Source organism: Epinephelus fuscoguttatus, linkage group LG13 (genome assembly GCF_011397635.1).
Source record: "Epinephelus fuscoguttatus linkage group LG13, E.fuscoguttatus.final_Chr_v1".
Classification (NCBI taxonomy): domain Eukaryota; kingdom Metazoa; phylum Chordata; class Actinopteri; order Perciformes; family Serranidae; genus Epinephelus; species Epinephelus fuscoguttatus.
In genome coordinates this window covers 35,842,071-35,861,768 of record NC_064764.1, presented here as the reverse complement: position 1 = coordinate 35,861,768, position 19,698 = coordinate 35,842,071, and the positions used below count along the sequence as shown (strand labels likewise).

At 42.5% G+C, this 19,698-nt stretch overlaps 1 protein-coding gene across 1 annotated transcript; it reads left to right on the top strand.

The window, feature by feature from the left end:
* Positions 1-342: 342 nt before the first annotated feature.
* LOC125899786 (endoribonuclease ZC3H12A-like) lies at positions 343-19,593 on the top strand. The gene is made up of 6 exons (XM_049594335.1): positions 343-449; positions 13,439-14,314; positions 15,917-16,056; positions 16,179-16,413; positions 16,717-16,823; positions 17,921-19,593. The coding sequence occupies exons 2-6, from the start codon at positions 13,551-13,553 to the stop codon at positions 19,447-19,449; spliced, it is 2,775 nt and encodes a 924-aa protein (XP_049450292.1). The 5' UTR covers positions 343-449; positions 13,439-13,550; the 3' UTR covers positions 19,450-19,593.
* Positions 19,594-19,698: the final 105 nt, after the last annotated feature.

Sequence of the window (19,698 nt, the reverse complement as noted above, 5' to 3'; positions counted from 1 at the left end):
AGACTCACGGTGAGGAGGAGGAGGATGGTAGATGCTTTACACTCCATCTGTTGTCAGTCACACTGATAAACCTGTAGCCTCATGACACTGCACTCTGCCTCTCAACCAAAAAGGAGAACTTGAAGGCTGATCTCTTAGGATTGCTGCTAAACTCATCAGGAACGTAATTTTTCTCAGCCCCACTTGGATTGACAGCCTTACTTTCTCCAGCTCTTTAGATTCTGGATTCTGGAGATTGGATACTGAGATCTGAGTTTTTAATTTTTTGCTTTAAAGGGAGTGTGTCATACATCTGGGCTTACTTCACCAGCACCTTTACTGGGAATTTCCCGTTGAAGTTTTCTGACTTTGTGCTGTTGGGATGACCAAAGGTGGAGGAGGAGAGACATTGTAGGAGTTGTTGCTGTTTCTCTGTGTTGCTGAGTTGCTGTTTCTCTTGGAGCTGTGTGGTAAGTATTTTTCTTTTCTATACAGTTTCCTTTTTCTTTTCTTGTTCTTTTGCCCTGCGGGTTAGCCTGAGATTTGCATGCTAAAGGAAAAGGAAAACACTCTTACCATGCTTTGTAATGGGCTGTGGTGTTATGATCTTAATTGTTTATCCATATTTTTGTATCATAAAATCTTACTGACAGTATTTCCCAAAGATATATTGTTTGTAGCCAGACAAAGAAACTCAAAGTTGTTGCAATGTTTTTGTTTTTTTTTGTATTTATCTCTCTCTCTCTCTCTCTCTCTCTCTATATATATATATGTGTATATATATATATATATATATATATATATGTATTTATATCTATATCTATCTATCTATCTATCTATCTATCTATATATATATATATATATATATATATATATATATATATATATATATATGTGTGTGTGTATATATATATATATATATATATATATATGTATATATATTGCAAGTTGTGAATATCCTTATTAACTACTACTTTTTTAGCTATGCTAGCAGTAGATAGCAAAGTCCATCAGTCCACGACTTCCAGAGTAAAATTTTTTACATCTCAACAACTGTTGGATGGATCCCCATGAAATTTGAAAGTGAAAGTGTCATTTTCGGGAATATTTTAGCTCAGTGTGGAACATTGTTGTGTGGATCTATAGCACAAAATGTCTCTACAAGTGAAACTGAGACTGTGACAAAGGCATCGTGTGGTTTTCAACAAGGGCTTCTTGGGGGATTCCTTGGGGTTCCCCCACAGCAGGAGGAAACATTTAACCAGTAAGACAGTATTGTATATAATGACGATTGTTGAATGAAATGGGGCCTCAACAAATAGTTATTTTCATTGTTGATAATCAATTCGTTGTTTGGTCTATGAGATGTTAAATATTCTCAAAGGCCAAGCTGACGTCCTGAAATGTCTTGTTTTGTCCACAAACCAAAGGTATTCAGTTTACTGTCATAGCAGAGGAAAGAAACCAGAAAATATTCACATTTAAGAAGCTGGAATCAGAGAATTTTTACTTTTTTTTTCCCTTAAAAAATACCTTAAAGTGATCGATTGTCAAATTAGTTAGTGATTAATTTAATAGTTGACAACTAATTGTTGACGCTGTAGAACAAAAAAAAAAATACGATCAATAATTCTGTATGTCCACATATGATGGGTTGTGCCACGTCTGCTCCTGGATTAGTCAGCAAGAGGCAGAACCAGACTGAGAGCCTGCACAGCTGAGAGGTGAGAGTGAGTGCTACCCATAACCCCCTACCAAAAAGGTCACATGACAGACAGTGGTGATATGTATGACTGAGGATGAATCTGGACACCACCAGTTGCAGGAGAGCAGGAGGGGAGGGTGGAGGAGGAGGAGGATGCTTTCAGGGAGGTCCCCTGTGGCTTCAGCAGGCATCTGTTGCCCCTGCTGCCCATACTCACCCCCACCCTCTACACCCTCTTTGTCCCCCTCCCAGCCGGTCGCTGGTGAGGCAGACTGGCTCACCGCCGGCGCTCAGCCAGCAAATGGCAGCCATGCGGCGGCCCTGAGGGACTGGTCAGGGTCTGGCCTCGGGGGAGCTCATCCCTCCATACACCCTCAAGGGGGCTAACCCCGGTTCATACACACGGTGCAGAGGCAACACAGGCAGGCCGGGTCACTGAGGTGGAGGCTGCAGCATCTGCTCACTAGGGAAAGACTCCGGCCCCCCCTCCCACTAAACACACACACACCTACAGAAATTATCTGGTCGATGAGTTATTCTTTCCGTACGATAGTTTCATGAAATCGAAACTCTGGCAAGAAGCTAAGTTTGATTTTTACCCCAAAGTTTCCAAAGTGTGACGCATTTCTCAGTGAATTATCAACCAAAGGAACTGAAAGAATCTTTACTCTCTTTGTGCAAGTATTTGGTTTAAAACATAAAAAACATAAAGACAAATAAAAAAAGTCGAGTCTGTAACTCACAAATCTGAATTTCCTTTGCAAATTGATCAAGTTTAATTCCAAAATAATAAATTGGTTTACAGGAAGGTTGTTTTCAATTCTTTACAGGAGATGGACCATCTCATTTTCAAGGAGGTCCTTGATGAAAAATAAAACAATATAAGCACAATTAGACAAAACATCTAACACAGGATAATTAGGGGATACCAGATATTACTAATACATTAATAAACAAACCAAAAACAACAAGATGTGTATGGTCAATTTGTAGTTTAACAGAGAGCATCATACACCAGTGATTAGGGGCCATTTAACTAGTATTCTATGTACAGAAATATCAATCTAACAGTTCACACAGTGTGTTAGTTTTTTTCCTGTGCAGCTGTATATCACTGCATATACCGTTCATCCGAATGTTAATGCAGCACATTTTACTCTACAGTTTAAATCCAGGTCTAAACAAGAGACAATGCCACTTTCTGTACTTTTATAAAGTTTCTTTGGGATAGACTGCACTTAGTTTAGTTTATTTATTTGCACAATAATAAGAAAGTATAAAATATATACAATAAAAGTAATGTCAGTGCTGGAAAATAGAGGAAGTGTGAACAGCTTCTTCAGAGTTCACCCCATTTAAATAACAAGAAACTTGACTTTACTCATCAAAACAAAACAAAATAAGCAACAAACAAACAAACAAGAACACAAATAGAGGTGAAAGAAAAAAATAGTTTAATAGATATCAACATTAGTATAATCCATGACACTAATCTTTCATAAAGCTTTCAGTAGCAGGTTATAAAACATTTCATTATGAATATTTTATCAGTGTTAGCATCAACAGTTTGGCACAGTAGCTGCTTGTACATACTTTTATTCCAGTAACCTTAACAATTATTGATTTGAGACTTTATTAAATTAGCATTTTTATTTTGCCATTGATAATTTTACATCATATTCTTATCTGAGAAAATGTTCTTTGCTCCAGACTGAAGGCATCAACACACCAGGGGCATTTTTCCCATGACATCAATTTGCACATCAATATATTTTTTTAACTGTTGTTTTAGTCATGGGTACTTTCATTATTATGCGGTGAAAAAGTGGCATAATTTTTTTGGAACAAGGTTAATTTTTAGAACTTTTGCACTGTGAATGAAAGCATCAAAGAATCTAATGTGTCATCATGACAGTGGTGGACGTGTTACAACTGTTGTAAAGTCACAGTGGTGCCGGTATGAATAGTTTCGATGCAGGCAAGTATTTTGCATCTTTGCGTCATTTATTAGTCATGTCCCCTTCATACTGCAAAGTCTGTAACACTCTGGAGCAGCCACTTTATATATTTGCTGCTGAAAGACTATGATTAAACACAAGACTACATTACTTTACTATTGTCAAGGTCTCTCTGTAGTGGAATTAACATCATATTATGCATACATGCTCTTATCCTGATGGCCCACCAGCAGATGGAGACATGAAATACAACACTTTTCAATGTATGCAATGCATGTTGGTCAATTCTGATTCATTTTAAAGCCAGTACCAGCCGACACTGATGACATGCAGGTATTATCGTGCATCTCTAGTTTTTCAATTCAGTCAAGTTTTCCGAGTGGGTATACTCATTTGGTTTGTTTTCATTGTTAATGTGTAGTTGTAGTTTAGTTCATTTTAGTTTCAGTTTGAGTTTTAGTGTTTTTCATTATATGAGGACAAAGATTTAAGAAGTTCAGTATAAGTGTAATAGAATAAACATATACACCAGTATTTCCTGAAGCTTGTTGTGTTGACAAATTTGATCAAAGTGACAAAGACTAAAACTTAAGACACGTCCTCTATATTTCTATTTTAGTTAGTTTTATGATATTGTAAGCACAATTTTGTTTCAGCCAGTTTTTGATTTGTCTATTTTTTTCCTTTTTATTTCAGTTAACTTAATATTTTTAACACCTAGTTTTAGTTTTTAGTTTAGTTTTAGTTCACTATGATGACCTTGAAATAATATAAACTATCATAATTGGTATAGTACTTTTGTAGTATTTGAAAACAGTTTTTCAAAAAAGAGATTTATTGGAATTTACTAGAGTGATGATTGAACTCTGGCTCTTTCATTAAATACTTGCTCTGCTCAAAACCATGATTCCATGAGTACAATGTGAATATAAACATATCACAGTGAACCAACTGTGATGATGACACGTACAGCACTCGACCACTTCTGACTTGGTGATTTACACTCGCTGTGTCACCGTCATATTTCTGCTGACTCCTCAAAGATTCCGTCTGGCAACCTGTGACCACGGCTGGTGTGTGACTGCTGCATCATCAGGCATCGTGTGTGTGTGTGTGTGTGTGTGTGTGTGTTCTGGTTGGGGTGAACGGGTTTAAAGTCCCCAGCCTCCGTCTGTGCACGCTGCTCGGGTCGAGAGAACAATACTCCCGTCACAGGAGGACAGATTGGGTGGCAGCTGCATTGTTGAAGGACGGCAAGCCAGACACACTTCTTCCCCCCACCCTGACACACACACACACACACACACACACACACACACACACGCACACACACTCTCACTCTTTTCCTTTTGTGCCTCTTTTGTTGTTGATGGACTAAATTATTCCAGCTCTCTTGTGGCATTCAGGGTGACAAACAGCGACGCGGCAGCTTAGACGTCGGGGTCGGGACATTAAGAGGCCCCTGCTTTCCGGTGCTTTAGCCTGAAATTCAAGAGACTCCTCAATACAACTACCACTAAAACACACATATACATGCAAACAACATCTGAAATCAGCTGTTTTCAAGTGGATTGCAGATGCTGGTTGATAAAAATTTGTCTACAGAAAATAAAGTAAACGTGCTGAAAAGTGTTTAAAGCAATTTCCTGTTCAGGTACGATGTTATTCCTAATTTAAGGCGAGATATTAATGTGAAAAAAATAAGTAGTAAGACAGCTTGCATTTACAAATGAAAAGCTGAGATCTGAAGAAACAAAAAATACCCTTCCTTGATTCAGTACGCTCGTCTCACTGCCTTGTTCGTTCTGTTGTGACCAGGAGCTTGTGGTGGCAAATGTTCGCAAGTTTTAGGGCTCAGACAAACTAAACCGATATCAAAGTACTAGAAGCAATGAGGGCCGACTGTTGCATTGCCTTATGTTGCCTTTGTCTGGGCCAAAATGTTACTTGAACACACCACAAAGACTACAGCCAACGGCCAACTAGCACTTACGTTCCATGCCTTCATGAGAGGAAATAACTCTACACCAGCCACCAGGTGGCAGCAGTCTGTATTCATCATTCAATAAGGGACACCAAAAGACTGTCAGGACAGATTCAAGATGCTACAGTAGTTAGCCAGTTAGCATATTAACAACACAACCTGATGTAGAAAGAACAGTATTTACTGTGCCCTACTGAATTGCAACACAATTCAAAATCGTTCCTGCTAAAAAGCTCAATGGCAAAATCGCTGATTGTTGTTTACTTTCCTCATTTCCATTTCTCTTCTCCTGGACTGAGCTGAACGACCAATCAGACGGATTTCACTCATTGAAGAGCTCTGCCAGCTCTGCTCCAGATTCAACATGCTGAATTGATCAAAAAGCTTCCAACAAAGGTAGACTAGTGTCAACAGTGATAGATGCCCACGGATGGACCTACATTGACCAATGGCCGACAGTCTACCTGGTGTCAGTGCCACTGCTGTCACAAACTTTTGGTCCCATTCCCCTGGTTCTGGTCACCTAATGATGATGTCATTAAAGCAGCTGTCTCAAGAGAATCATGGAGCGCCCTTATCACATAAGGCGACCAAACAGTTCTGGGGACTCCCTGAGAGGAACTTCCCACTGGAAAGCTACCATGAGAACTACATACCTTCATGGCTTATTTTCACTTGGCATTTGTACCCCTAATAGGAACACTGAAGTATTGTAAGCCACCCTGGTGTTGGTATGTAGTGACGTCATGCCACAGAACATTCTTTCAGTTTGACGTGTCAAAATCTCATTGTATTTCCCCTGATGCATATGTTCTTAGTGAAGCCTGGACTTCACTGTCGGTCTATTTGTCCATGTTTTCTTCCTTTTTTTTCCATTGCTGGCTGTTTTTGTTGACTGTTGTTTACATGGCTGAAGGATGTTTTTAAAAAAAAAAAAAAAAAAAAATGGTGGTTGTTGGTTCCGCATTGGCTTTTGTTTTGGCCATTCATCATACATGTAAGTCACTCAAGGTTCCTCTTGTCATAGGAGAGTGCCTACTCTGAAAAGAAGCTAAAAACGTTCCTCAAAATGGCGTTCAAAGAGTTTCTATCACTCCTAGTTCTTATAGTGCAATAGTGTTGTCAAGATACTGGAATTTCTAACTTCGCTACAATACCTTGAAAAATATTGACAGTCGATGTCATTTTTAGCCCCCCTTTGCACTGCCTCTTCAAGGTGGATATTTCATGTCATTATGCCATCTGGCCGCTCTGTATGAAAGGTTCATTCGCGTGATGAAGGGGCAGAGTTGTTTCACCTTTAAGCCAGAAATGGAGTTCTGTATAAACCAAACAGCTGGCAGGACGGGATCAAGGGCAGCCGCGGTGTGACATTTTGACGACATGTTATGCCTGTCACATTGCAGACTATCGAAAAAGCAGCTGATAGCAGTTAGTGGCTAACTCAAAGAAGAAGGGCAGCTGCTGTAAATGTCTGCATATTGGGAAAACACTGATGCTCGTTACCCTTTAGAACAGAGGATGTGATCAGCCGTCTTATAACAGGGACGGTAAATGATTGTTATTGCCATGTTAATGCCATTGTCATTGTTTATAAAGCGCTGCTGACATGTTTGTTAACTGTCACAGTAGAGGCCGATGCTGTTGCGTTACCTGTCATGCCTGTCACACCTCTTTTTATTCCGCAATTCCAGCATGCTGTATAAAATCACATATTGGAGTCAAATGTTGTTTGGTTCTGTGTAAAAATGCAGAAATGGTCTGTCGTCTCTGAGTAAAAAGGACTTTTGAACAAAGACAAGAATGACTGAATGCTGACATTAACAATAAGAGAGAGCAATTACATATGCTGGTACCGGTGTATCGAAGCAGTGAAGTGCTTTCAAATATTCAGTCAGTATGTATTTTTAAATTGATATGACTGACGACACTATGGTGCGGACAGCACAAAAAGGGGGGTTCTTACGGCCAAAATACATGGGGCACACCTACCATAGCATGCCCACAGCAGAGCACTTCAAATTTAAGAAACTGAAGCTGCTTCACTGACCACGGACGGTCAATGCTATTATTATCTGTCTGCAGGTAAAAACCCCTGCTCTGTCCCAGCTGCATGACTGTCGTGTCTGCGATCCTTGGAGTTTGGTCGGCAGAGCTTTGTTCTTACAGCTATGATCAAGTTCCTTCAGTTCGAAAACACCCATAGTTTTGAAGTTTCAGCTCATGTCAGGATGCTTTACTTTCCACACAGCTGTGAAACCGAATCTCAGGTGCTTCCACTTCGTCCAGAGCAGCACAATAAACAATCAGAAGTTTTTTCTTCGACCTTATGGTGCTTTCACTGTGAGGGTTCACTGACCTGCAGTCAGTCTCACAGATCTGGGAGCAGTCTGATACAGTGGAAGTACCCTTCATGGGTATTTCCACAGATAAACAAGCAAACGCAGTGACACTGTGTTTTTGACTGTGGTGTAAACTGGTGTCAGAAACAACCCAAGCAGGCCCACAGTGCCTCTGTCCACATCGTACCATCATGTGATCGCAGGTGCTGCATTCATCCAGTTATCATGTCACCGATCTTTGGCTTTCTGTTCCTTTGTGCACAGACTTCTGAGAAAACAAGACAAGTAGGGGCAACTGGAGAATGACACTAACCGTTGTTCGCATTTCTGATAATCTGCAGCACAATGAACAAAAGCCATGATGCTGTACGGAGGGAAAATGATGCATCACACAAACAAGACTGAACTAGATCCAGGGATAAACAACCTGTGAGGAAGCTTTGTGTGTGTGTGTGTGTGTGTGTGTGTGTGTGTGTGTGTGTGTGTGGGAGTGTGTGGGTGTCCTGGTTACAGCAGAGATGTGGGAGCAAAGAAACACATGTTGTTTATTTAAAGGGGTCACTAAGCAGTGTCCTATCACAACAGATCCCTCTTTGTTTTAAGCAGCCCATGGACCCCCACAGGGCCACGGGGCCACCACAGGTTTAAGGACCATTAGGGGTTATTTCAAATTGCTACCATAGGAAAGCTGATATCCTTCATGAAAGGCTCAAAAATCCTGGACGTCAGTGTTTGGAGCTTATTGGCTCCTGTTTGAATATGTAAAAAATCTGATTAAATTTTACAGACATCAATTTGAGAACGTATATTTATCAGGCGCAGTCGTAGACTGTTGTCAAAATTAAATACAAACTGCATTGATATGATATAGTTTAAAGAACCATACCAGTGTTTTTGAATGTTACATCAAGTCATGTAGGCAAAGCGAGGACTGATGAGTCTGCACTTGTAACACTCCTGTAGGTTAAAGCAGACACATTATGCTCATTCACAGGTTCATACTTGTATTTTGGGTTTCTGCAAGAACATGTTTACATGCTTTAATGTACAAAAGAAACAAAAAACCTCACACTGTCTGTGCTGGAGCTGTGCCATCAACCTGCTGTCTGAAACGCTCTGATTCGTCAACATTTCCGACCCCTCCATATCTCAGTGTGTCTGCATCGTAACTGCAGCCAGGAAATGACTGTAACGGAAAATAGCAGCACTTTTTACAGTGAAATTCACTAATATAAGCTTTCGAACATGTCAGAGACGTCCCCGAAATTGGGAAGAAATTCACATCAGCAACCCAGATTACATATTGCCACTTCACATGACACTGAGCCATGTTGAGCATTGTAAATATTAGTTTCAGCACACAGACTGTACAGACAAGGGTCCAAGTATTAGCAGCAGCACTATCTTTAAATAGATTACTGTAGCTTATTTGTGGTGCACTGAAGCCATCCCTAATATAATCTCTCTCCCACTTTATGAAAATGTTATGTTAGAGATAGGGCTGTAAAATGATACATATTTTTAAAATCATACTATCTTACTATATAATGACGAAAACTCTGTCTGTGTGTGTGTGTTCCACGTTTTTCTCCTCACTGACTTGGTCAATCCATGTGAAATTTGGCACAGTGGTAGAGGGTCATGGGAGGATGCCAATGAAGCAATATTACATCAATTGGCCAAAGGGGGGCGCTATAGCAACCGACTGAAATTGCAAGCTTTGAATGGGCATATCTCATGCCCCGTATGTCGTAGAGACATGAAACTTTGCACAGAGATGCCTCTCCTCATGAGGAACACATTTGCCTCAAGAACCCAGAACTTCTGCTTATATAGATTTTCCGCCATTTTGATTTTTTTGAAAAACACTTCAAATGGATCTCTTCCTAGGAAGTTTGAGCGATCTGCATGAAACTGGGTGAACATAATCTAGGGACCAATATCTAAAGTTCCCTCTTGGCAAAAGTTGGAAAACTTACTCAAACTGAGCTTCTATAAGGCAATGAATATTGCGGAGGGCGTGGCTCATCACATAAAGGTGTATAACATCTCAAGGGTTTCACCAATCACCACGCAACTTTGTAGGCATATGAGCACACATAATCTGAGGGGACCCCTCCATTATTGACCCCATCAAACAAAATGGGGGCGCTACAGAGCTCATTTCTTATATAGTGTCAGTGTGTCATTCTGTCAGTCGGTCATTCTGTCTGTCCCACGTTTTTCTACTCACTGACGTGGTCAATCTATGTGAAACTGCACATAGGCATTGAGGACTGGCATAGGTAGAAGGTGACAAAGCTACCAATGGCTATGGACTAGTCGAAATTAATTGCAGAATTTCAATAGTTAATGGCAGTTATTATCACTTTTTAAATTCCTTCTTTTTGCTTTTTAAAAACAGTTTTGAAGTCCATATTAACAAGGTGAACCAATTCTAACCAGACTGTCCTGACTCGGAATCAGATGGATGCAAAAAGAATTTGCGTAATGAACTTGACTTTTAGATTTATTTATTTCAAATCAGTGCTGTGCTGCTACAACAGATTAATTAACCCTCTGAGACCCACATACTGTAGACTCATTTTTGTCTTTTTTAGAGGGGACAGGGGATCTTTTGGGGGAGACAACAGGTCAGCAGTAAATGCCAAAGATGTGGTATTTATCAGCTGAAAGCTGGAAACCTGACGATTAACCTGAGATACAGCTCAGTACTGCGCGTCAAGTTTTTCTAGTCATAAATCTGTATAAACACTACATGCAAAAAAGAGCATAGTTTGTGCCCAAAATGTATGGGACTAATATAAAGTGGGCATGCCTGTAAAGGGGAGACTTGTGGGTACCTACAGAGCCCATTTTTATTCATATATTTTGGGGTGAGAGGCTGCAGGACCTCTGTGAAACTGGCAATGCTGCAGCTTTAATTTCTTTTGTAACCAGATGTCGCATCCTAAATTCAACAAAACATCAATGTCTGACAACGTTGGTGGCCAATAATGTCATAACGCTCTCTCATCTCCATCTCTCAGGTGACTGACGCAAATAAAAGCCCAGGCAATTAATTTCTATGGCATAAACGCCAACCCATTCATGAAATGGCTATCAAATGAAGCAGGAATAATTTTTTAACGACACCCAGCCCTAGAGCGCATAGTGTCAGTGCTGAGCTGTGAGTTCACTGCGTTCTGCAAGCTTCTTAGCTCTCAGTTTAACAAATACATGAATAAACGTCTTGGACACTGCAATCATATAAACACAAGCAAAACAGCAAAATCACTAACGTACCTCTTGGTCTTTTAGCCCAAACTGCCCACTTAGCCCAGCAGTTACTGCATTGCTGCTGCTGCAGTGTGCTTTGTGCTAACTTCAGCTGTTGTCGATGTGCAGCAGCTCATTCTTCAGCTGGGAGTGTGTGTGCTGTTTTACCACTTGGTTAGCTGCTAACAAAGATTCTGTTGACTCATAGAGGCTTGCTCTTTGACTCAGCTCCTTCAGCAAACATGCCTCCAGTGTCTCAGAGCAGAGGACGCTACTCATTTTTCCCAATTTTGAAATCTAATTTTATTTTTTTTTAATTATTTTTTTGATAATTCAAATTTCTCTGGGTGGTTAATGACAAATTTTTCTGTAGTATGACAAACTCATTACACATTGATTTATGCTTTACCCAGACTTTAAAGTTTGATTCATATTTTAGTATTAATGTTTCATTTTAAATGCTGAACTGGTTTAAACATCCACCATGCATGCACGTGAAGACATAACAAATGGCCGTTGCAATATGGAAAGAATGACACCACTACCTTAAACCGCACTCCAAATGTTATTTATTTATCTTAAATGTTGGGCTGCAGTGCTGGCACACTGTCGAAGAATAGCTTGTGAAGATAATTCCCAGTTTATTTGAACTTTTCTTCTTGTTTTGTCATCAGTTGTGTTTCATTTATTGTATCTAAAACAACTACTATTACTTGTTTAGTCCATTAATCTTTTGACTGTCTCTCAGCTTATTGTTTTGTCAGTATTGTTTTTATTTCATTATCGTCTCTTGTTCATTAAAAACAATCTTTTCTGGGGGCCTCCAGAGACCACAGCAACAAAGTTTACACATAGTGATGTTATTGTGTTTCTCTCACACAAGAACACAAAGCAGTGCATTGTGTGAAAACTAAATACCTGTGTAAGCCAGAATTCGGTCATCTATATATTTGTGATCGGTATTTAAATCATTAATAATCTATATTTCTGAGATTTAAAGAAATGGTTTTGTCATATCGCCTCGCCCTGTATCGGAGGTTTTGGCAGCAGTGTCAGTGTTCCTTGGCTGATCCTGCATGTTCACATATTGTACGATCTGATTCTTGGCCCCGTGGACCGTAATTATGTACACTGTGGTTTGGCATCACTTGGACGTGTTCCTGACTCAGGTGTCTGGTAATTTGCCTCTAATCAGAGCTCCTCGCTGCTAAGATGCAAATCAGCAGAAGTAGGAGGGAGGATGCGGATTTAAACTTGTCCTTTTTACCCCATGAAAGCCGGTTGTGTTCCAGAAAGCTTTATATAGCATTTACTCCTGTTTAAGTTTAGTATCATCACAAGACTTTTCATTTAAGACCTGGACAATGCCAGAGTCCATCGGCTATCAGTCTGATGTTAGTAAGCCTCTGGGGACCGTGTTGCTCCCAAGGAGGGTCCATAGCCACCCTGATACAACTGCTGCCCCCCAGTGAATAAGTGCAGGCCAACAGTGCTGTCTTTAAGAGGCTGTGATGTGCTCGTTTTTTGAGTCTCCGCAAAGGTAGTGCTATCTACTCAAACTAGACAACCTGAGGCATCTATTGGCACCAGCCATATTGGCACTAATGGTTTTGATTGGTACCCACGAGTCTTACCCAAACTTGAGGGTTTTGTTATGTTTCCTATGATCAATGTACTTGTTTGCATTTCATTTTAACTCAAAGAAATGTAAAAATAACGATGGCATGATTTTTGATGGTTTCTGTACCAAACAAATGTGTTCCTATACATCTCGTAGTAGGCTTGGACATCTCTGTAGCACCACAGTGATTCATTTAAATGGTATATTGTGACACATTTATCAAAAAATTAAAGCTCCTGAAATTTGAACACTTGAACACCAGATTGTGATTTGAAAATAATTTGATCAACTGTTCAGCCCTAGTTTGCACCCAATGAGCAATTCCATAGGACTAAAAAGGTGCCATCTCGGGGTATCCAGATCTCATAATGGGCCAAATACGTTCCAGTCCAACCCAGCTGGTTGTTTGACAGATCGGATCATGATGCATCTTGTTGGTCATTTAGACTTGTGTTTAGTCTTGTCCTCTTGTCCACCTGAGATGCATTTCAAAACCAAATATAAACACAGTCTGAGACTCAAAACAATCTGCATACTCTGTTTCATGCAGTCCTCTGTAACTTAATCAGCCTATTCTTGTGTCACCCTCAGCTTCACTCCAAGGGCCAGTAATTGAGCTGTTAACCACCAGCAGTAACGGTGGGGTCCGTCAGGCGCCTGGGACGTCACGGTGGGCGTGGAGCTGGATGTATGAGACAGCTTCATGGGCGTGAAGGACCACCTGGAGGATGGGACAGGCCACATCCTCAGCCTGGGGCTGGATCTGGACTACCTCCACGTGGAAGGTGCTGAGCGGCAGCTCGGCCTGAGCACTGCGTCGGGCAGTGGGAACACAGGCGTCTTACAGGTCGGAGCTGGTGCCTCGAGTAACAGCAGCGACAGTATTGGCAGCAGTAGCACAAGTTTTAGCACCAATTCAAGCTGCAGCAGCAGCAGTAGCTGCAGTAACTTCTCTGACAGTGACGATGAACGGCTTCAGAATGGGTCTGGCTCTGAATCTCAAAACCCTCAGCAAGATCAGCCCCATCTACACCACAGAGAGTCCTCTTCAGTCCCTCAGACCGTCAGGCTGGACCTGGCACCAAACCGATCCACTGGAGACCCCCCACAGCCAGAGACTTCACCTCCCATCGACCCCGTCACAGACTACCGCTCCAAGGTGGAGTTTGCTCTCAAGCTAGGCTACTCCGAGGAGCTGGTGTTGCTGGTGCTGAGGAAACTGGGTCCAGATGCGCTTATCAATGATGTTCTGGGTGAGCTGGTCAAACTGGGGACCAAAACAGAGATGGAGCAACAAGGAGGTTCAACTGTCTCCCAGTCTCCCTCCTCCTCTTTGTCATCCTCTCTGGCCTGCTCCTCCTCCGACTCCTCCCTGGACTCCTGTCGGCTGCCGTGTCCGTCCCAGCTGCTGGAGGACAAAGAAAACCTTCGGCCTGTTGTGGTGGACGGGAGCAACGTAGCCATGAGGTGAGGAAGGGAAGCTCTTGGAAACAACAGGTCCACATGCATGCAGCCACAATTTACATGATGACCTCACTGACACTTCACCTCACAAAGAAAATACTATGTTGTAGAGTCAGGGAACGCTGGCTGTTAACTACCATGAATAAGTAGTTTTTTGAATGGTCAAAAGAAACTAATTTCTTTGCAGGAGCACCCTGAACGCCTTGGGTTGAAAAAACACTAACTCAGAGCCTAAGAGTGCCAATGCCAGTCACATGTTTTCCCCCATTTTGCAGTCAGATAAATTGACAGTAAGCCCAAGAGTTGACGGCAGATTGTTAAACTGTTTCTGACTCATCCAAAAGCTTTGAACCAATAATCATCCAGGTGAAGCTTGTAGACCAGCCGGTGTTACTCCCTGCGACTTTTCTGAGGGTTTCATGTACCCACACAGATCTCAGTTTCCCTGTGACCAACGTGCCATCTGGGGCAAGCCTCTGACACTCATTTAGAGTCAGAGCAAGTCCCCTCCACCTGCATTTTAATGCAGATTTTAGGGTACAGATCACTCCTCAGCAAAAATATTGGTTAAGCTAAAGACAGGTGATTCTGTGTTTGATGAGCAACAACAACAAAAAAGAAGCAGCAGTCTGCAGAAAGTGCTTTATCTGATCGGGCAGACTTCAACATTTCAGCGTTTTGCAACCTGCAAAACACGCTCTGTCTGCTTGTGACCTAAAGCTACTTTAATTACAGCGTCTCTCAAACTGGGTAACTGCACACCATTAAGAAAATTGGGTCACACCCACAGGACTCACATAAAACTGTATGTGTAGGCGTATAATTACTTCAGAGTGTAAAATGGTCAATGCAAAACAGTTGAACAGTGCATGTGTTCAATGCAGATACTGGGAAGTCAGATGTCTCAAAACTTCTGTGCTGTACAAACATCCAGCAATCAGTGGACTACAACTAAAATTGAGACGGATGATTTGTACCAAAGTATTGTTTTTTGGTGCAATTGTCATGGTCTTACACGACGTTTTGGGAATGTCAAGATAGCTCTCCTCTCATTCTAGCCTCAGTTACACTTGGCAGTTTTATTTTTGAGATCTGACTCTCCATGAGATACATGTCAGAGAGAACTACTGTAGGAACTATTCTGTAAATGTAAAATGCAATACAGTGGCGGCACAGTGGTGCAGTGGTTAGCACTGTCGCCTCACAGCAAGAGGGTTCCCAGTTCGACACTGCCAGCCAGAGTGTGCATGTTCTCCCTGTGTCAGCGTGGGTTTCCTCCAGGTGCTCCAGCTTCCTCCCACAGTCCAAAGACACTCTAACTCTAAATTGTCCGTAGGTGTGAATGTGAGTGTGAATGGTTGTCTGTCTCTATGTGTCAGCCCTGTGATAGTCTGGCGACCTGTCCAGGGTGAACCCTGCCTCTCACCCAGTGTTGGATAAGCAGTTATGCATGAATGTATGACACTGAAAACTGTTAAAGTATTAGTCAGCAAAATAAAATAGTTTGAAAACCTGATATCACTCTAAATCCTTCGTTTTAATGTTTGTAATAGGACAAACTTTTGTTTGCATTCCCGTCACTGACTTATCTTTCTGCTCTTTCAGTCATGGAAATAAGGAAGTGTTCTCCTGTCAAGGGATCCAGCTGGCTGTTGATTGGTTCTTGGAGCGAGGTCACCGTGACATAACAGTTTTTGTCCCTGCGTGGAGGAAGGAGCAGTCACGACCTGATGCTCTCATCACAGGTAACAGCTACTGTAGCTCTCAGGGATGATTCAAAGTCGTAGTGGAATGATTCGAAGCAAAACACAGTTTCTTTTTCTTCTTGTCTTTTCTTATGTCTAAATGTTTAACCCTTTTCCCTCAGACCAAGAGATCCTACGGCGACTAGAGAAAGAGAAGATCCTGGTCTTCACTCCGTCTCGCCGCGTGCAGGGACGCCGTGTGGTTTGCTACGACGACCGCTTCATCGTCAAACTGGCCTTCGAGTCAGACGGCATCATTGTTTCCAACGACAACTACCGTGACCTAGCCAATGAGAAGCCAGAGTGGAAGAAATTCATTGATGAGCGTCTTCTGATGTACTCATTTGTAAACGACAAGTAAGCAACTCGTGCCAGAGGAGAAAAAAGTCAGAGCGTCCCGACCACTAAAGAACACTAAGATACTGTCCCTTAACGTTTGCACAGTGCAGGGATGAAGGACTTCCTATTCACTTAACTGACACTTTCATTTCCTCATCACTGTTCTTTTGATCTTGTTTGCTTCTCTTAATCTTTGCTCCATTGATCAGATCCCCTCTGTACGCACTAGAAAAGATATTAACTTCAGCTTTTGTGTTGCGTTTTGTATTAAGTGATCCAAAAAGTTGTGTTTGAGGTTTCATCTATTCATTGTGTTTTTAGGTTCATGCCACCAGACGACCCACTGGGACGCCACGGACCCAGTCTGGAGAACTTCCTGAGGAAGAGGCCAGTTATTCCTGAACACAGGAAGCAGCCGTGTCCTTATGGTAAGAAATTTGCACTTCTGTTCTTGTCAGTGGAGCACTTCAAGTTTTTAAAAAGAACTACCATGATCTGGAGCAGGTGGACATGAAGTTGAGCTGTCTCAAGTCTGTTTTTTTTCTTCCCATTTTAACATGTTAAATATTTTTGTAAGTTTTTATTCTTAGCTCATGCAAATACTGACGTTCAATGACGTGAACATTGTCACCAACCACTAGCTGCAGTCTCTCCAGCACCAAACAGTAAACATGGAAGGGACTCCAGGAGGAGACAAGACCATGAACAAGTCTTGCTTGTCTTGTGCTGGGGAAGTGAAGGAGACATTGGTGGAGTTGTGGAGTGCACAGAAGCTGATGTTTAATTTGGCATGTACCTGATCCACAAACCAACACTTATTTTAGTGAGAAATCTTAAATCTTTGAAACAACATCCTACGCCCCAATTTCTCATCCGCCAAATTGACAAGAATACAGTCGACATATGACGCCTTTTATTTTGTGTTTCTAGAGATATGTGTTTTTGCGGACAGGTAAGGAATTGTTTAAACGTCATATTTCTTAAAGGGAGTTTGGTGTAATATTTTCCACCAGGAGCAGGATGGGAAATAATCGCAGAAAGAATCCGGTTGTAGTCTTGCAAATAGTGACCCTGCAAGATCCCCCATCTTTGCAAAGTCTTATACTCAACAACTAACTTTGCATTTAGATGTAAAAGGGGGTCAGACTTTAGTTCTTCTCAATTCCTCTAGTGTATGGTAGGCATTAGGGAGTCAGCATATGATTGAGGGCTACACAGGAAAAGTGCAGTTGTGAGTTGGTGTTTATTAGGAGGGCGCAGTCTCCTAGTTGTGTGTTAAATGTAAGCTATTAAAAGTGAAAGTGTTAAAACGGACCACAAATGAATACAATATGTCTTATACGGGGGACACACAAAATGTTTCTTAGAGCCACTGCTGGCCCCAGGGCATGAGCAGCAATGCTCTAGGGCAGGGGAATTAACACAGGAAATAAAAAAATGCAACATTAATTCACGAACCAAGATGTTATAAACACTTTCATTGTCGCACATTAACAAAAAAATATTTTTCATTTTCGTCCTTTAGGGAAGAAGTGCACATACGGCCACAAGTGCAAGTTTTACCACCCTGAAAGGGGCAGCCAGCCCCAGCGTGCAGTGGCAGATGAGCTCCGCGCCAGTGCCAAAATTTCATCAGTAGCTTCTAAAGGTCTACTGGAAGATAGCCTGATGATGAAGAGCCAAAGTCCTCGTCAACCAGGAGGATTGACAGAGGCCGAGCCAACACAGGGCACTCCAAAGAAACAGCCAAACGCCAGCTCTTGGAGCTCTTTCACTGACCTGTTAGAGGACAGGCTTCGGATCCAGTCCAAAGTGGAGGGACGAAGGGGAAGCAACAGCAGCAGTAGCAGCAGTAGTTGCAGCAGCAGCTTTCTAGCGCATCCTGCTTCAGGAGGGCCGCCTTCATTGGGAAGCTTTGACCGATGGGAGCACCCTGGGGGAAGTGGTGGAGGCAGCTCCAAGGTTGCAGGAGCGTCTGGACGAAGCCAGGCTGAAACCTACCACAGATGTGAGTCTCCAGAGCTGGGCTACGGCTCACTGGTGAAAGCCTACTCCAGCCTCAGTCTGGTGGTGCCACAGAGTCCTGAAAGCTCTTTCACAGCTGATCTGCGAGCTGGATCGCTGCTGTCAGACTGTAGCAGTGAAGGCAGCATCAGCTCCGACTCTTTCTCCCCTGACCCCTCATTAGATGATGGACCCAAGTGCTACCATCACCACCACCATCCTCACCACCATCATCACTGCTCTGCCCAGTACACACATCCTGTAAGCCGTGTTCCCCCTGGACTGGGCCTCCAGCATGGCTATCCTGTTCCTCAAGCACCGAGGAGACAATATGGTTTGGGTTTTGAAGACCACACACCTTCTGTTACCTCTCTTGCATCTCCACGTCCCTTCAAGCCTCCTTCAGCGTACATCCCACCCCACCTTCACCATCCAGTGCTGAGCAGTTTCCCAGTGGAGTTCTCAGCTCGTCCATCCCAAACATCCCCCGCTCACTCCCACTCTCAGAGCACCCCCCTTGGCCGAAATATGATGGGCTCCCTTTGGCAGGAAGGCGGGCTTCAGGACCCCCAAGTGTACAAAGAGTCACCACGTCATACCCCAAGGAACTGCTCTGGGATAAACCAGCAACCAGAGCATCAGATGAACTGGGACCCTCATTACCAGCAGTCCCCTAAGCCTCGCTATGATCCGTTCGCTTTGCAGAGTCTTCCTGAAGTCCAAGAAAAGGCTTGGCACTCTCTTTGGGGCAGGCAAGCCCATTCATCACCCCGTGGCCTTTCAGCATCGAGTGTCCCACAGCTCCCACAGCTATCACTAACCCTTCCACCCATCACTACCCACAAAAGCCACCTGCCCCCAGTGCCCCAGCACCAGGAGCCCCCTGCCTTGGGTCGATACCAGGACCTTAGAGAGAGGGTGTTTGTTAACTTGTGCCACATCTTCCCTCCCGACTTGGTGAGGATGGTGATGACCAGGAACCCTCATGTGATGGATGCTCAGGAGCTCGCAGCTGCGATTCTGATGGAGAAATCGCAGCACGGTTCTTAACCAGGCTTTCTTCTGCAGGTTTATCCCTCACAATCATGTTAGTTTTTGATGTCAGGTTGGACACACACAAACCAAAAGTACAAGATGTAAAGCTCCTTAAAGGAACACTTCAATGGCAAAATGACCATTTGTATATCAGTTATTTACCAGATGATTGAATTGAATTGAATTCGTGAAAAAAACGTTGGTTTTCTTGCATGCTATCATGGTGAACGGAGAATCCAAAAAGGTGAACATTCGTTATGAATT

Bases quoted from the DNA above. Each gene is read 5' to 3' on its own strand.
- LOC125899786 (XM_049594335.1), top strand. From the start codon at position 13,551: ATGGGCGTGAAGGACCACCTGGAGGATGGGACAGGCCACATCCTCAGC. The intron at 14,315-15,916 runs GTGAGGAAGGGA...CTGCTCTTTCAG, and splicing joins GGGAGCAACGTAGCCATGAG to TCATGGAAATAAGGAAGTGT. The intron at 16,057-16,178 runs GTAACAGCTACT...CTTTTCCCTCAG, and splicing joins ACCTGATGCTCTCATCACAG to ACCAAGAGATCCTACGGCGA.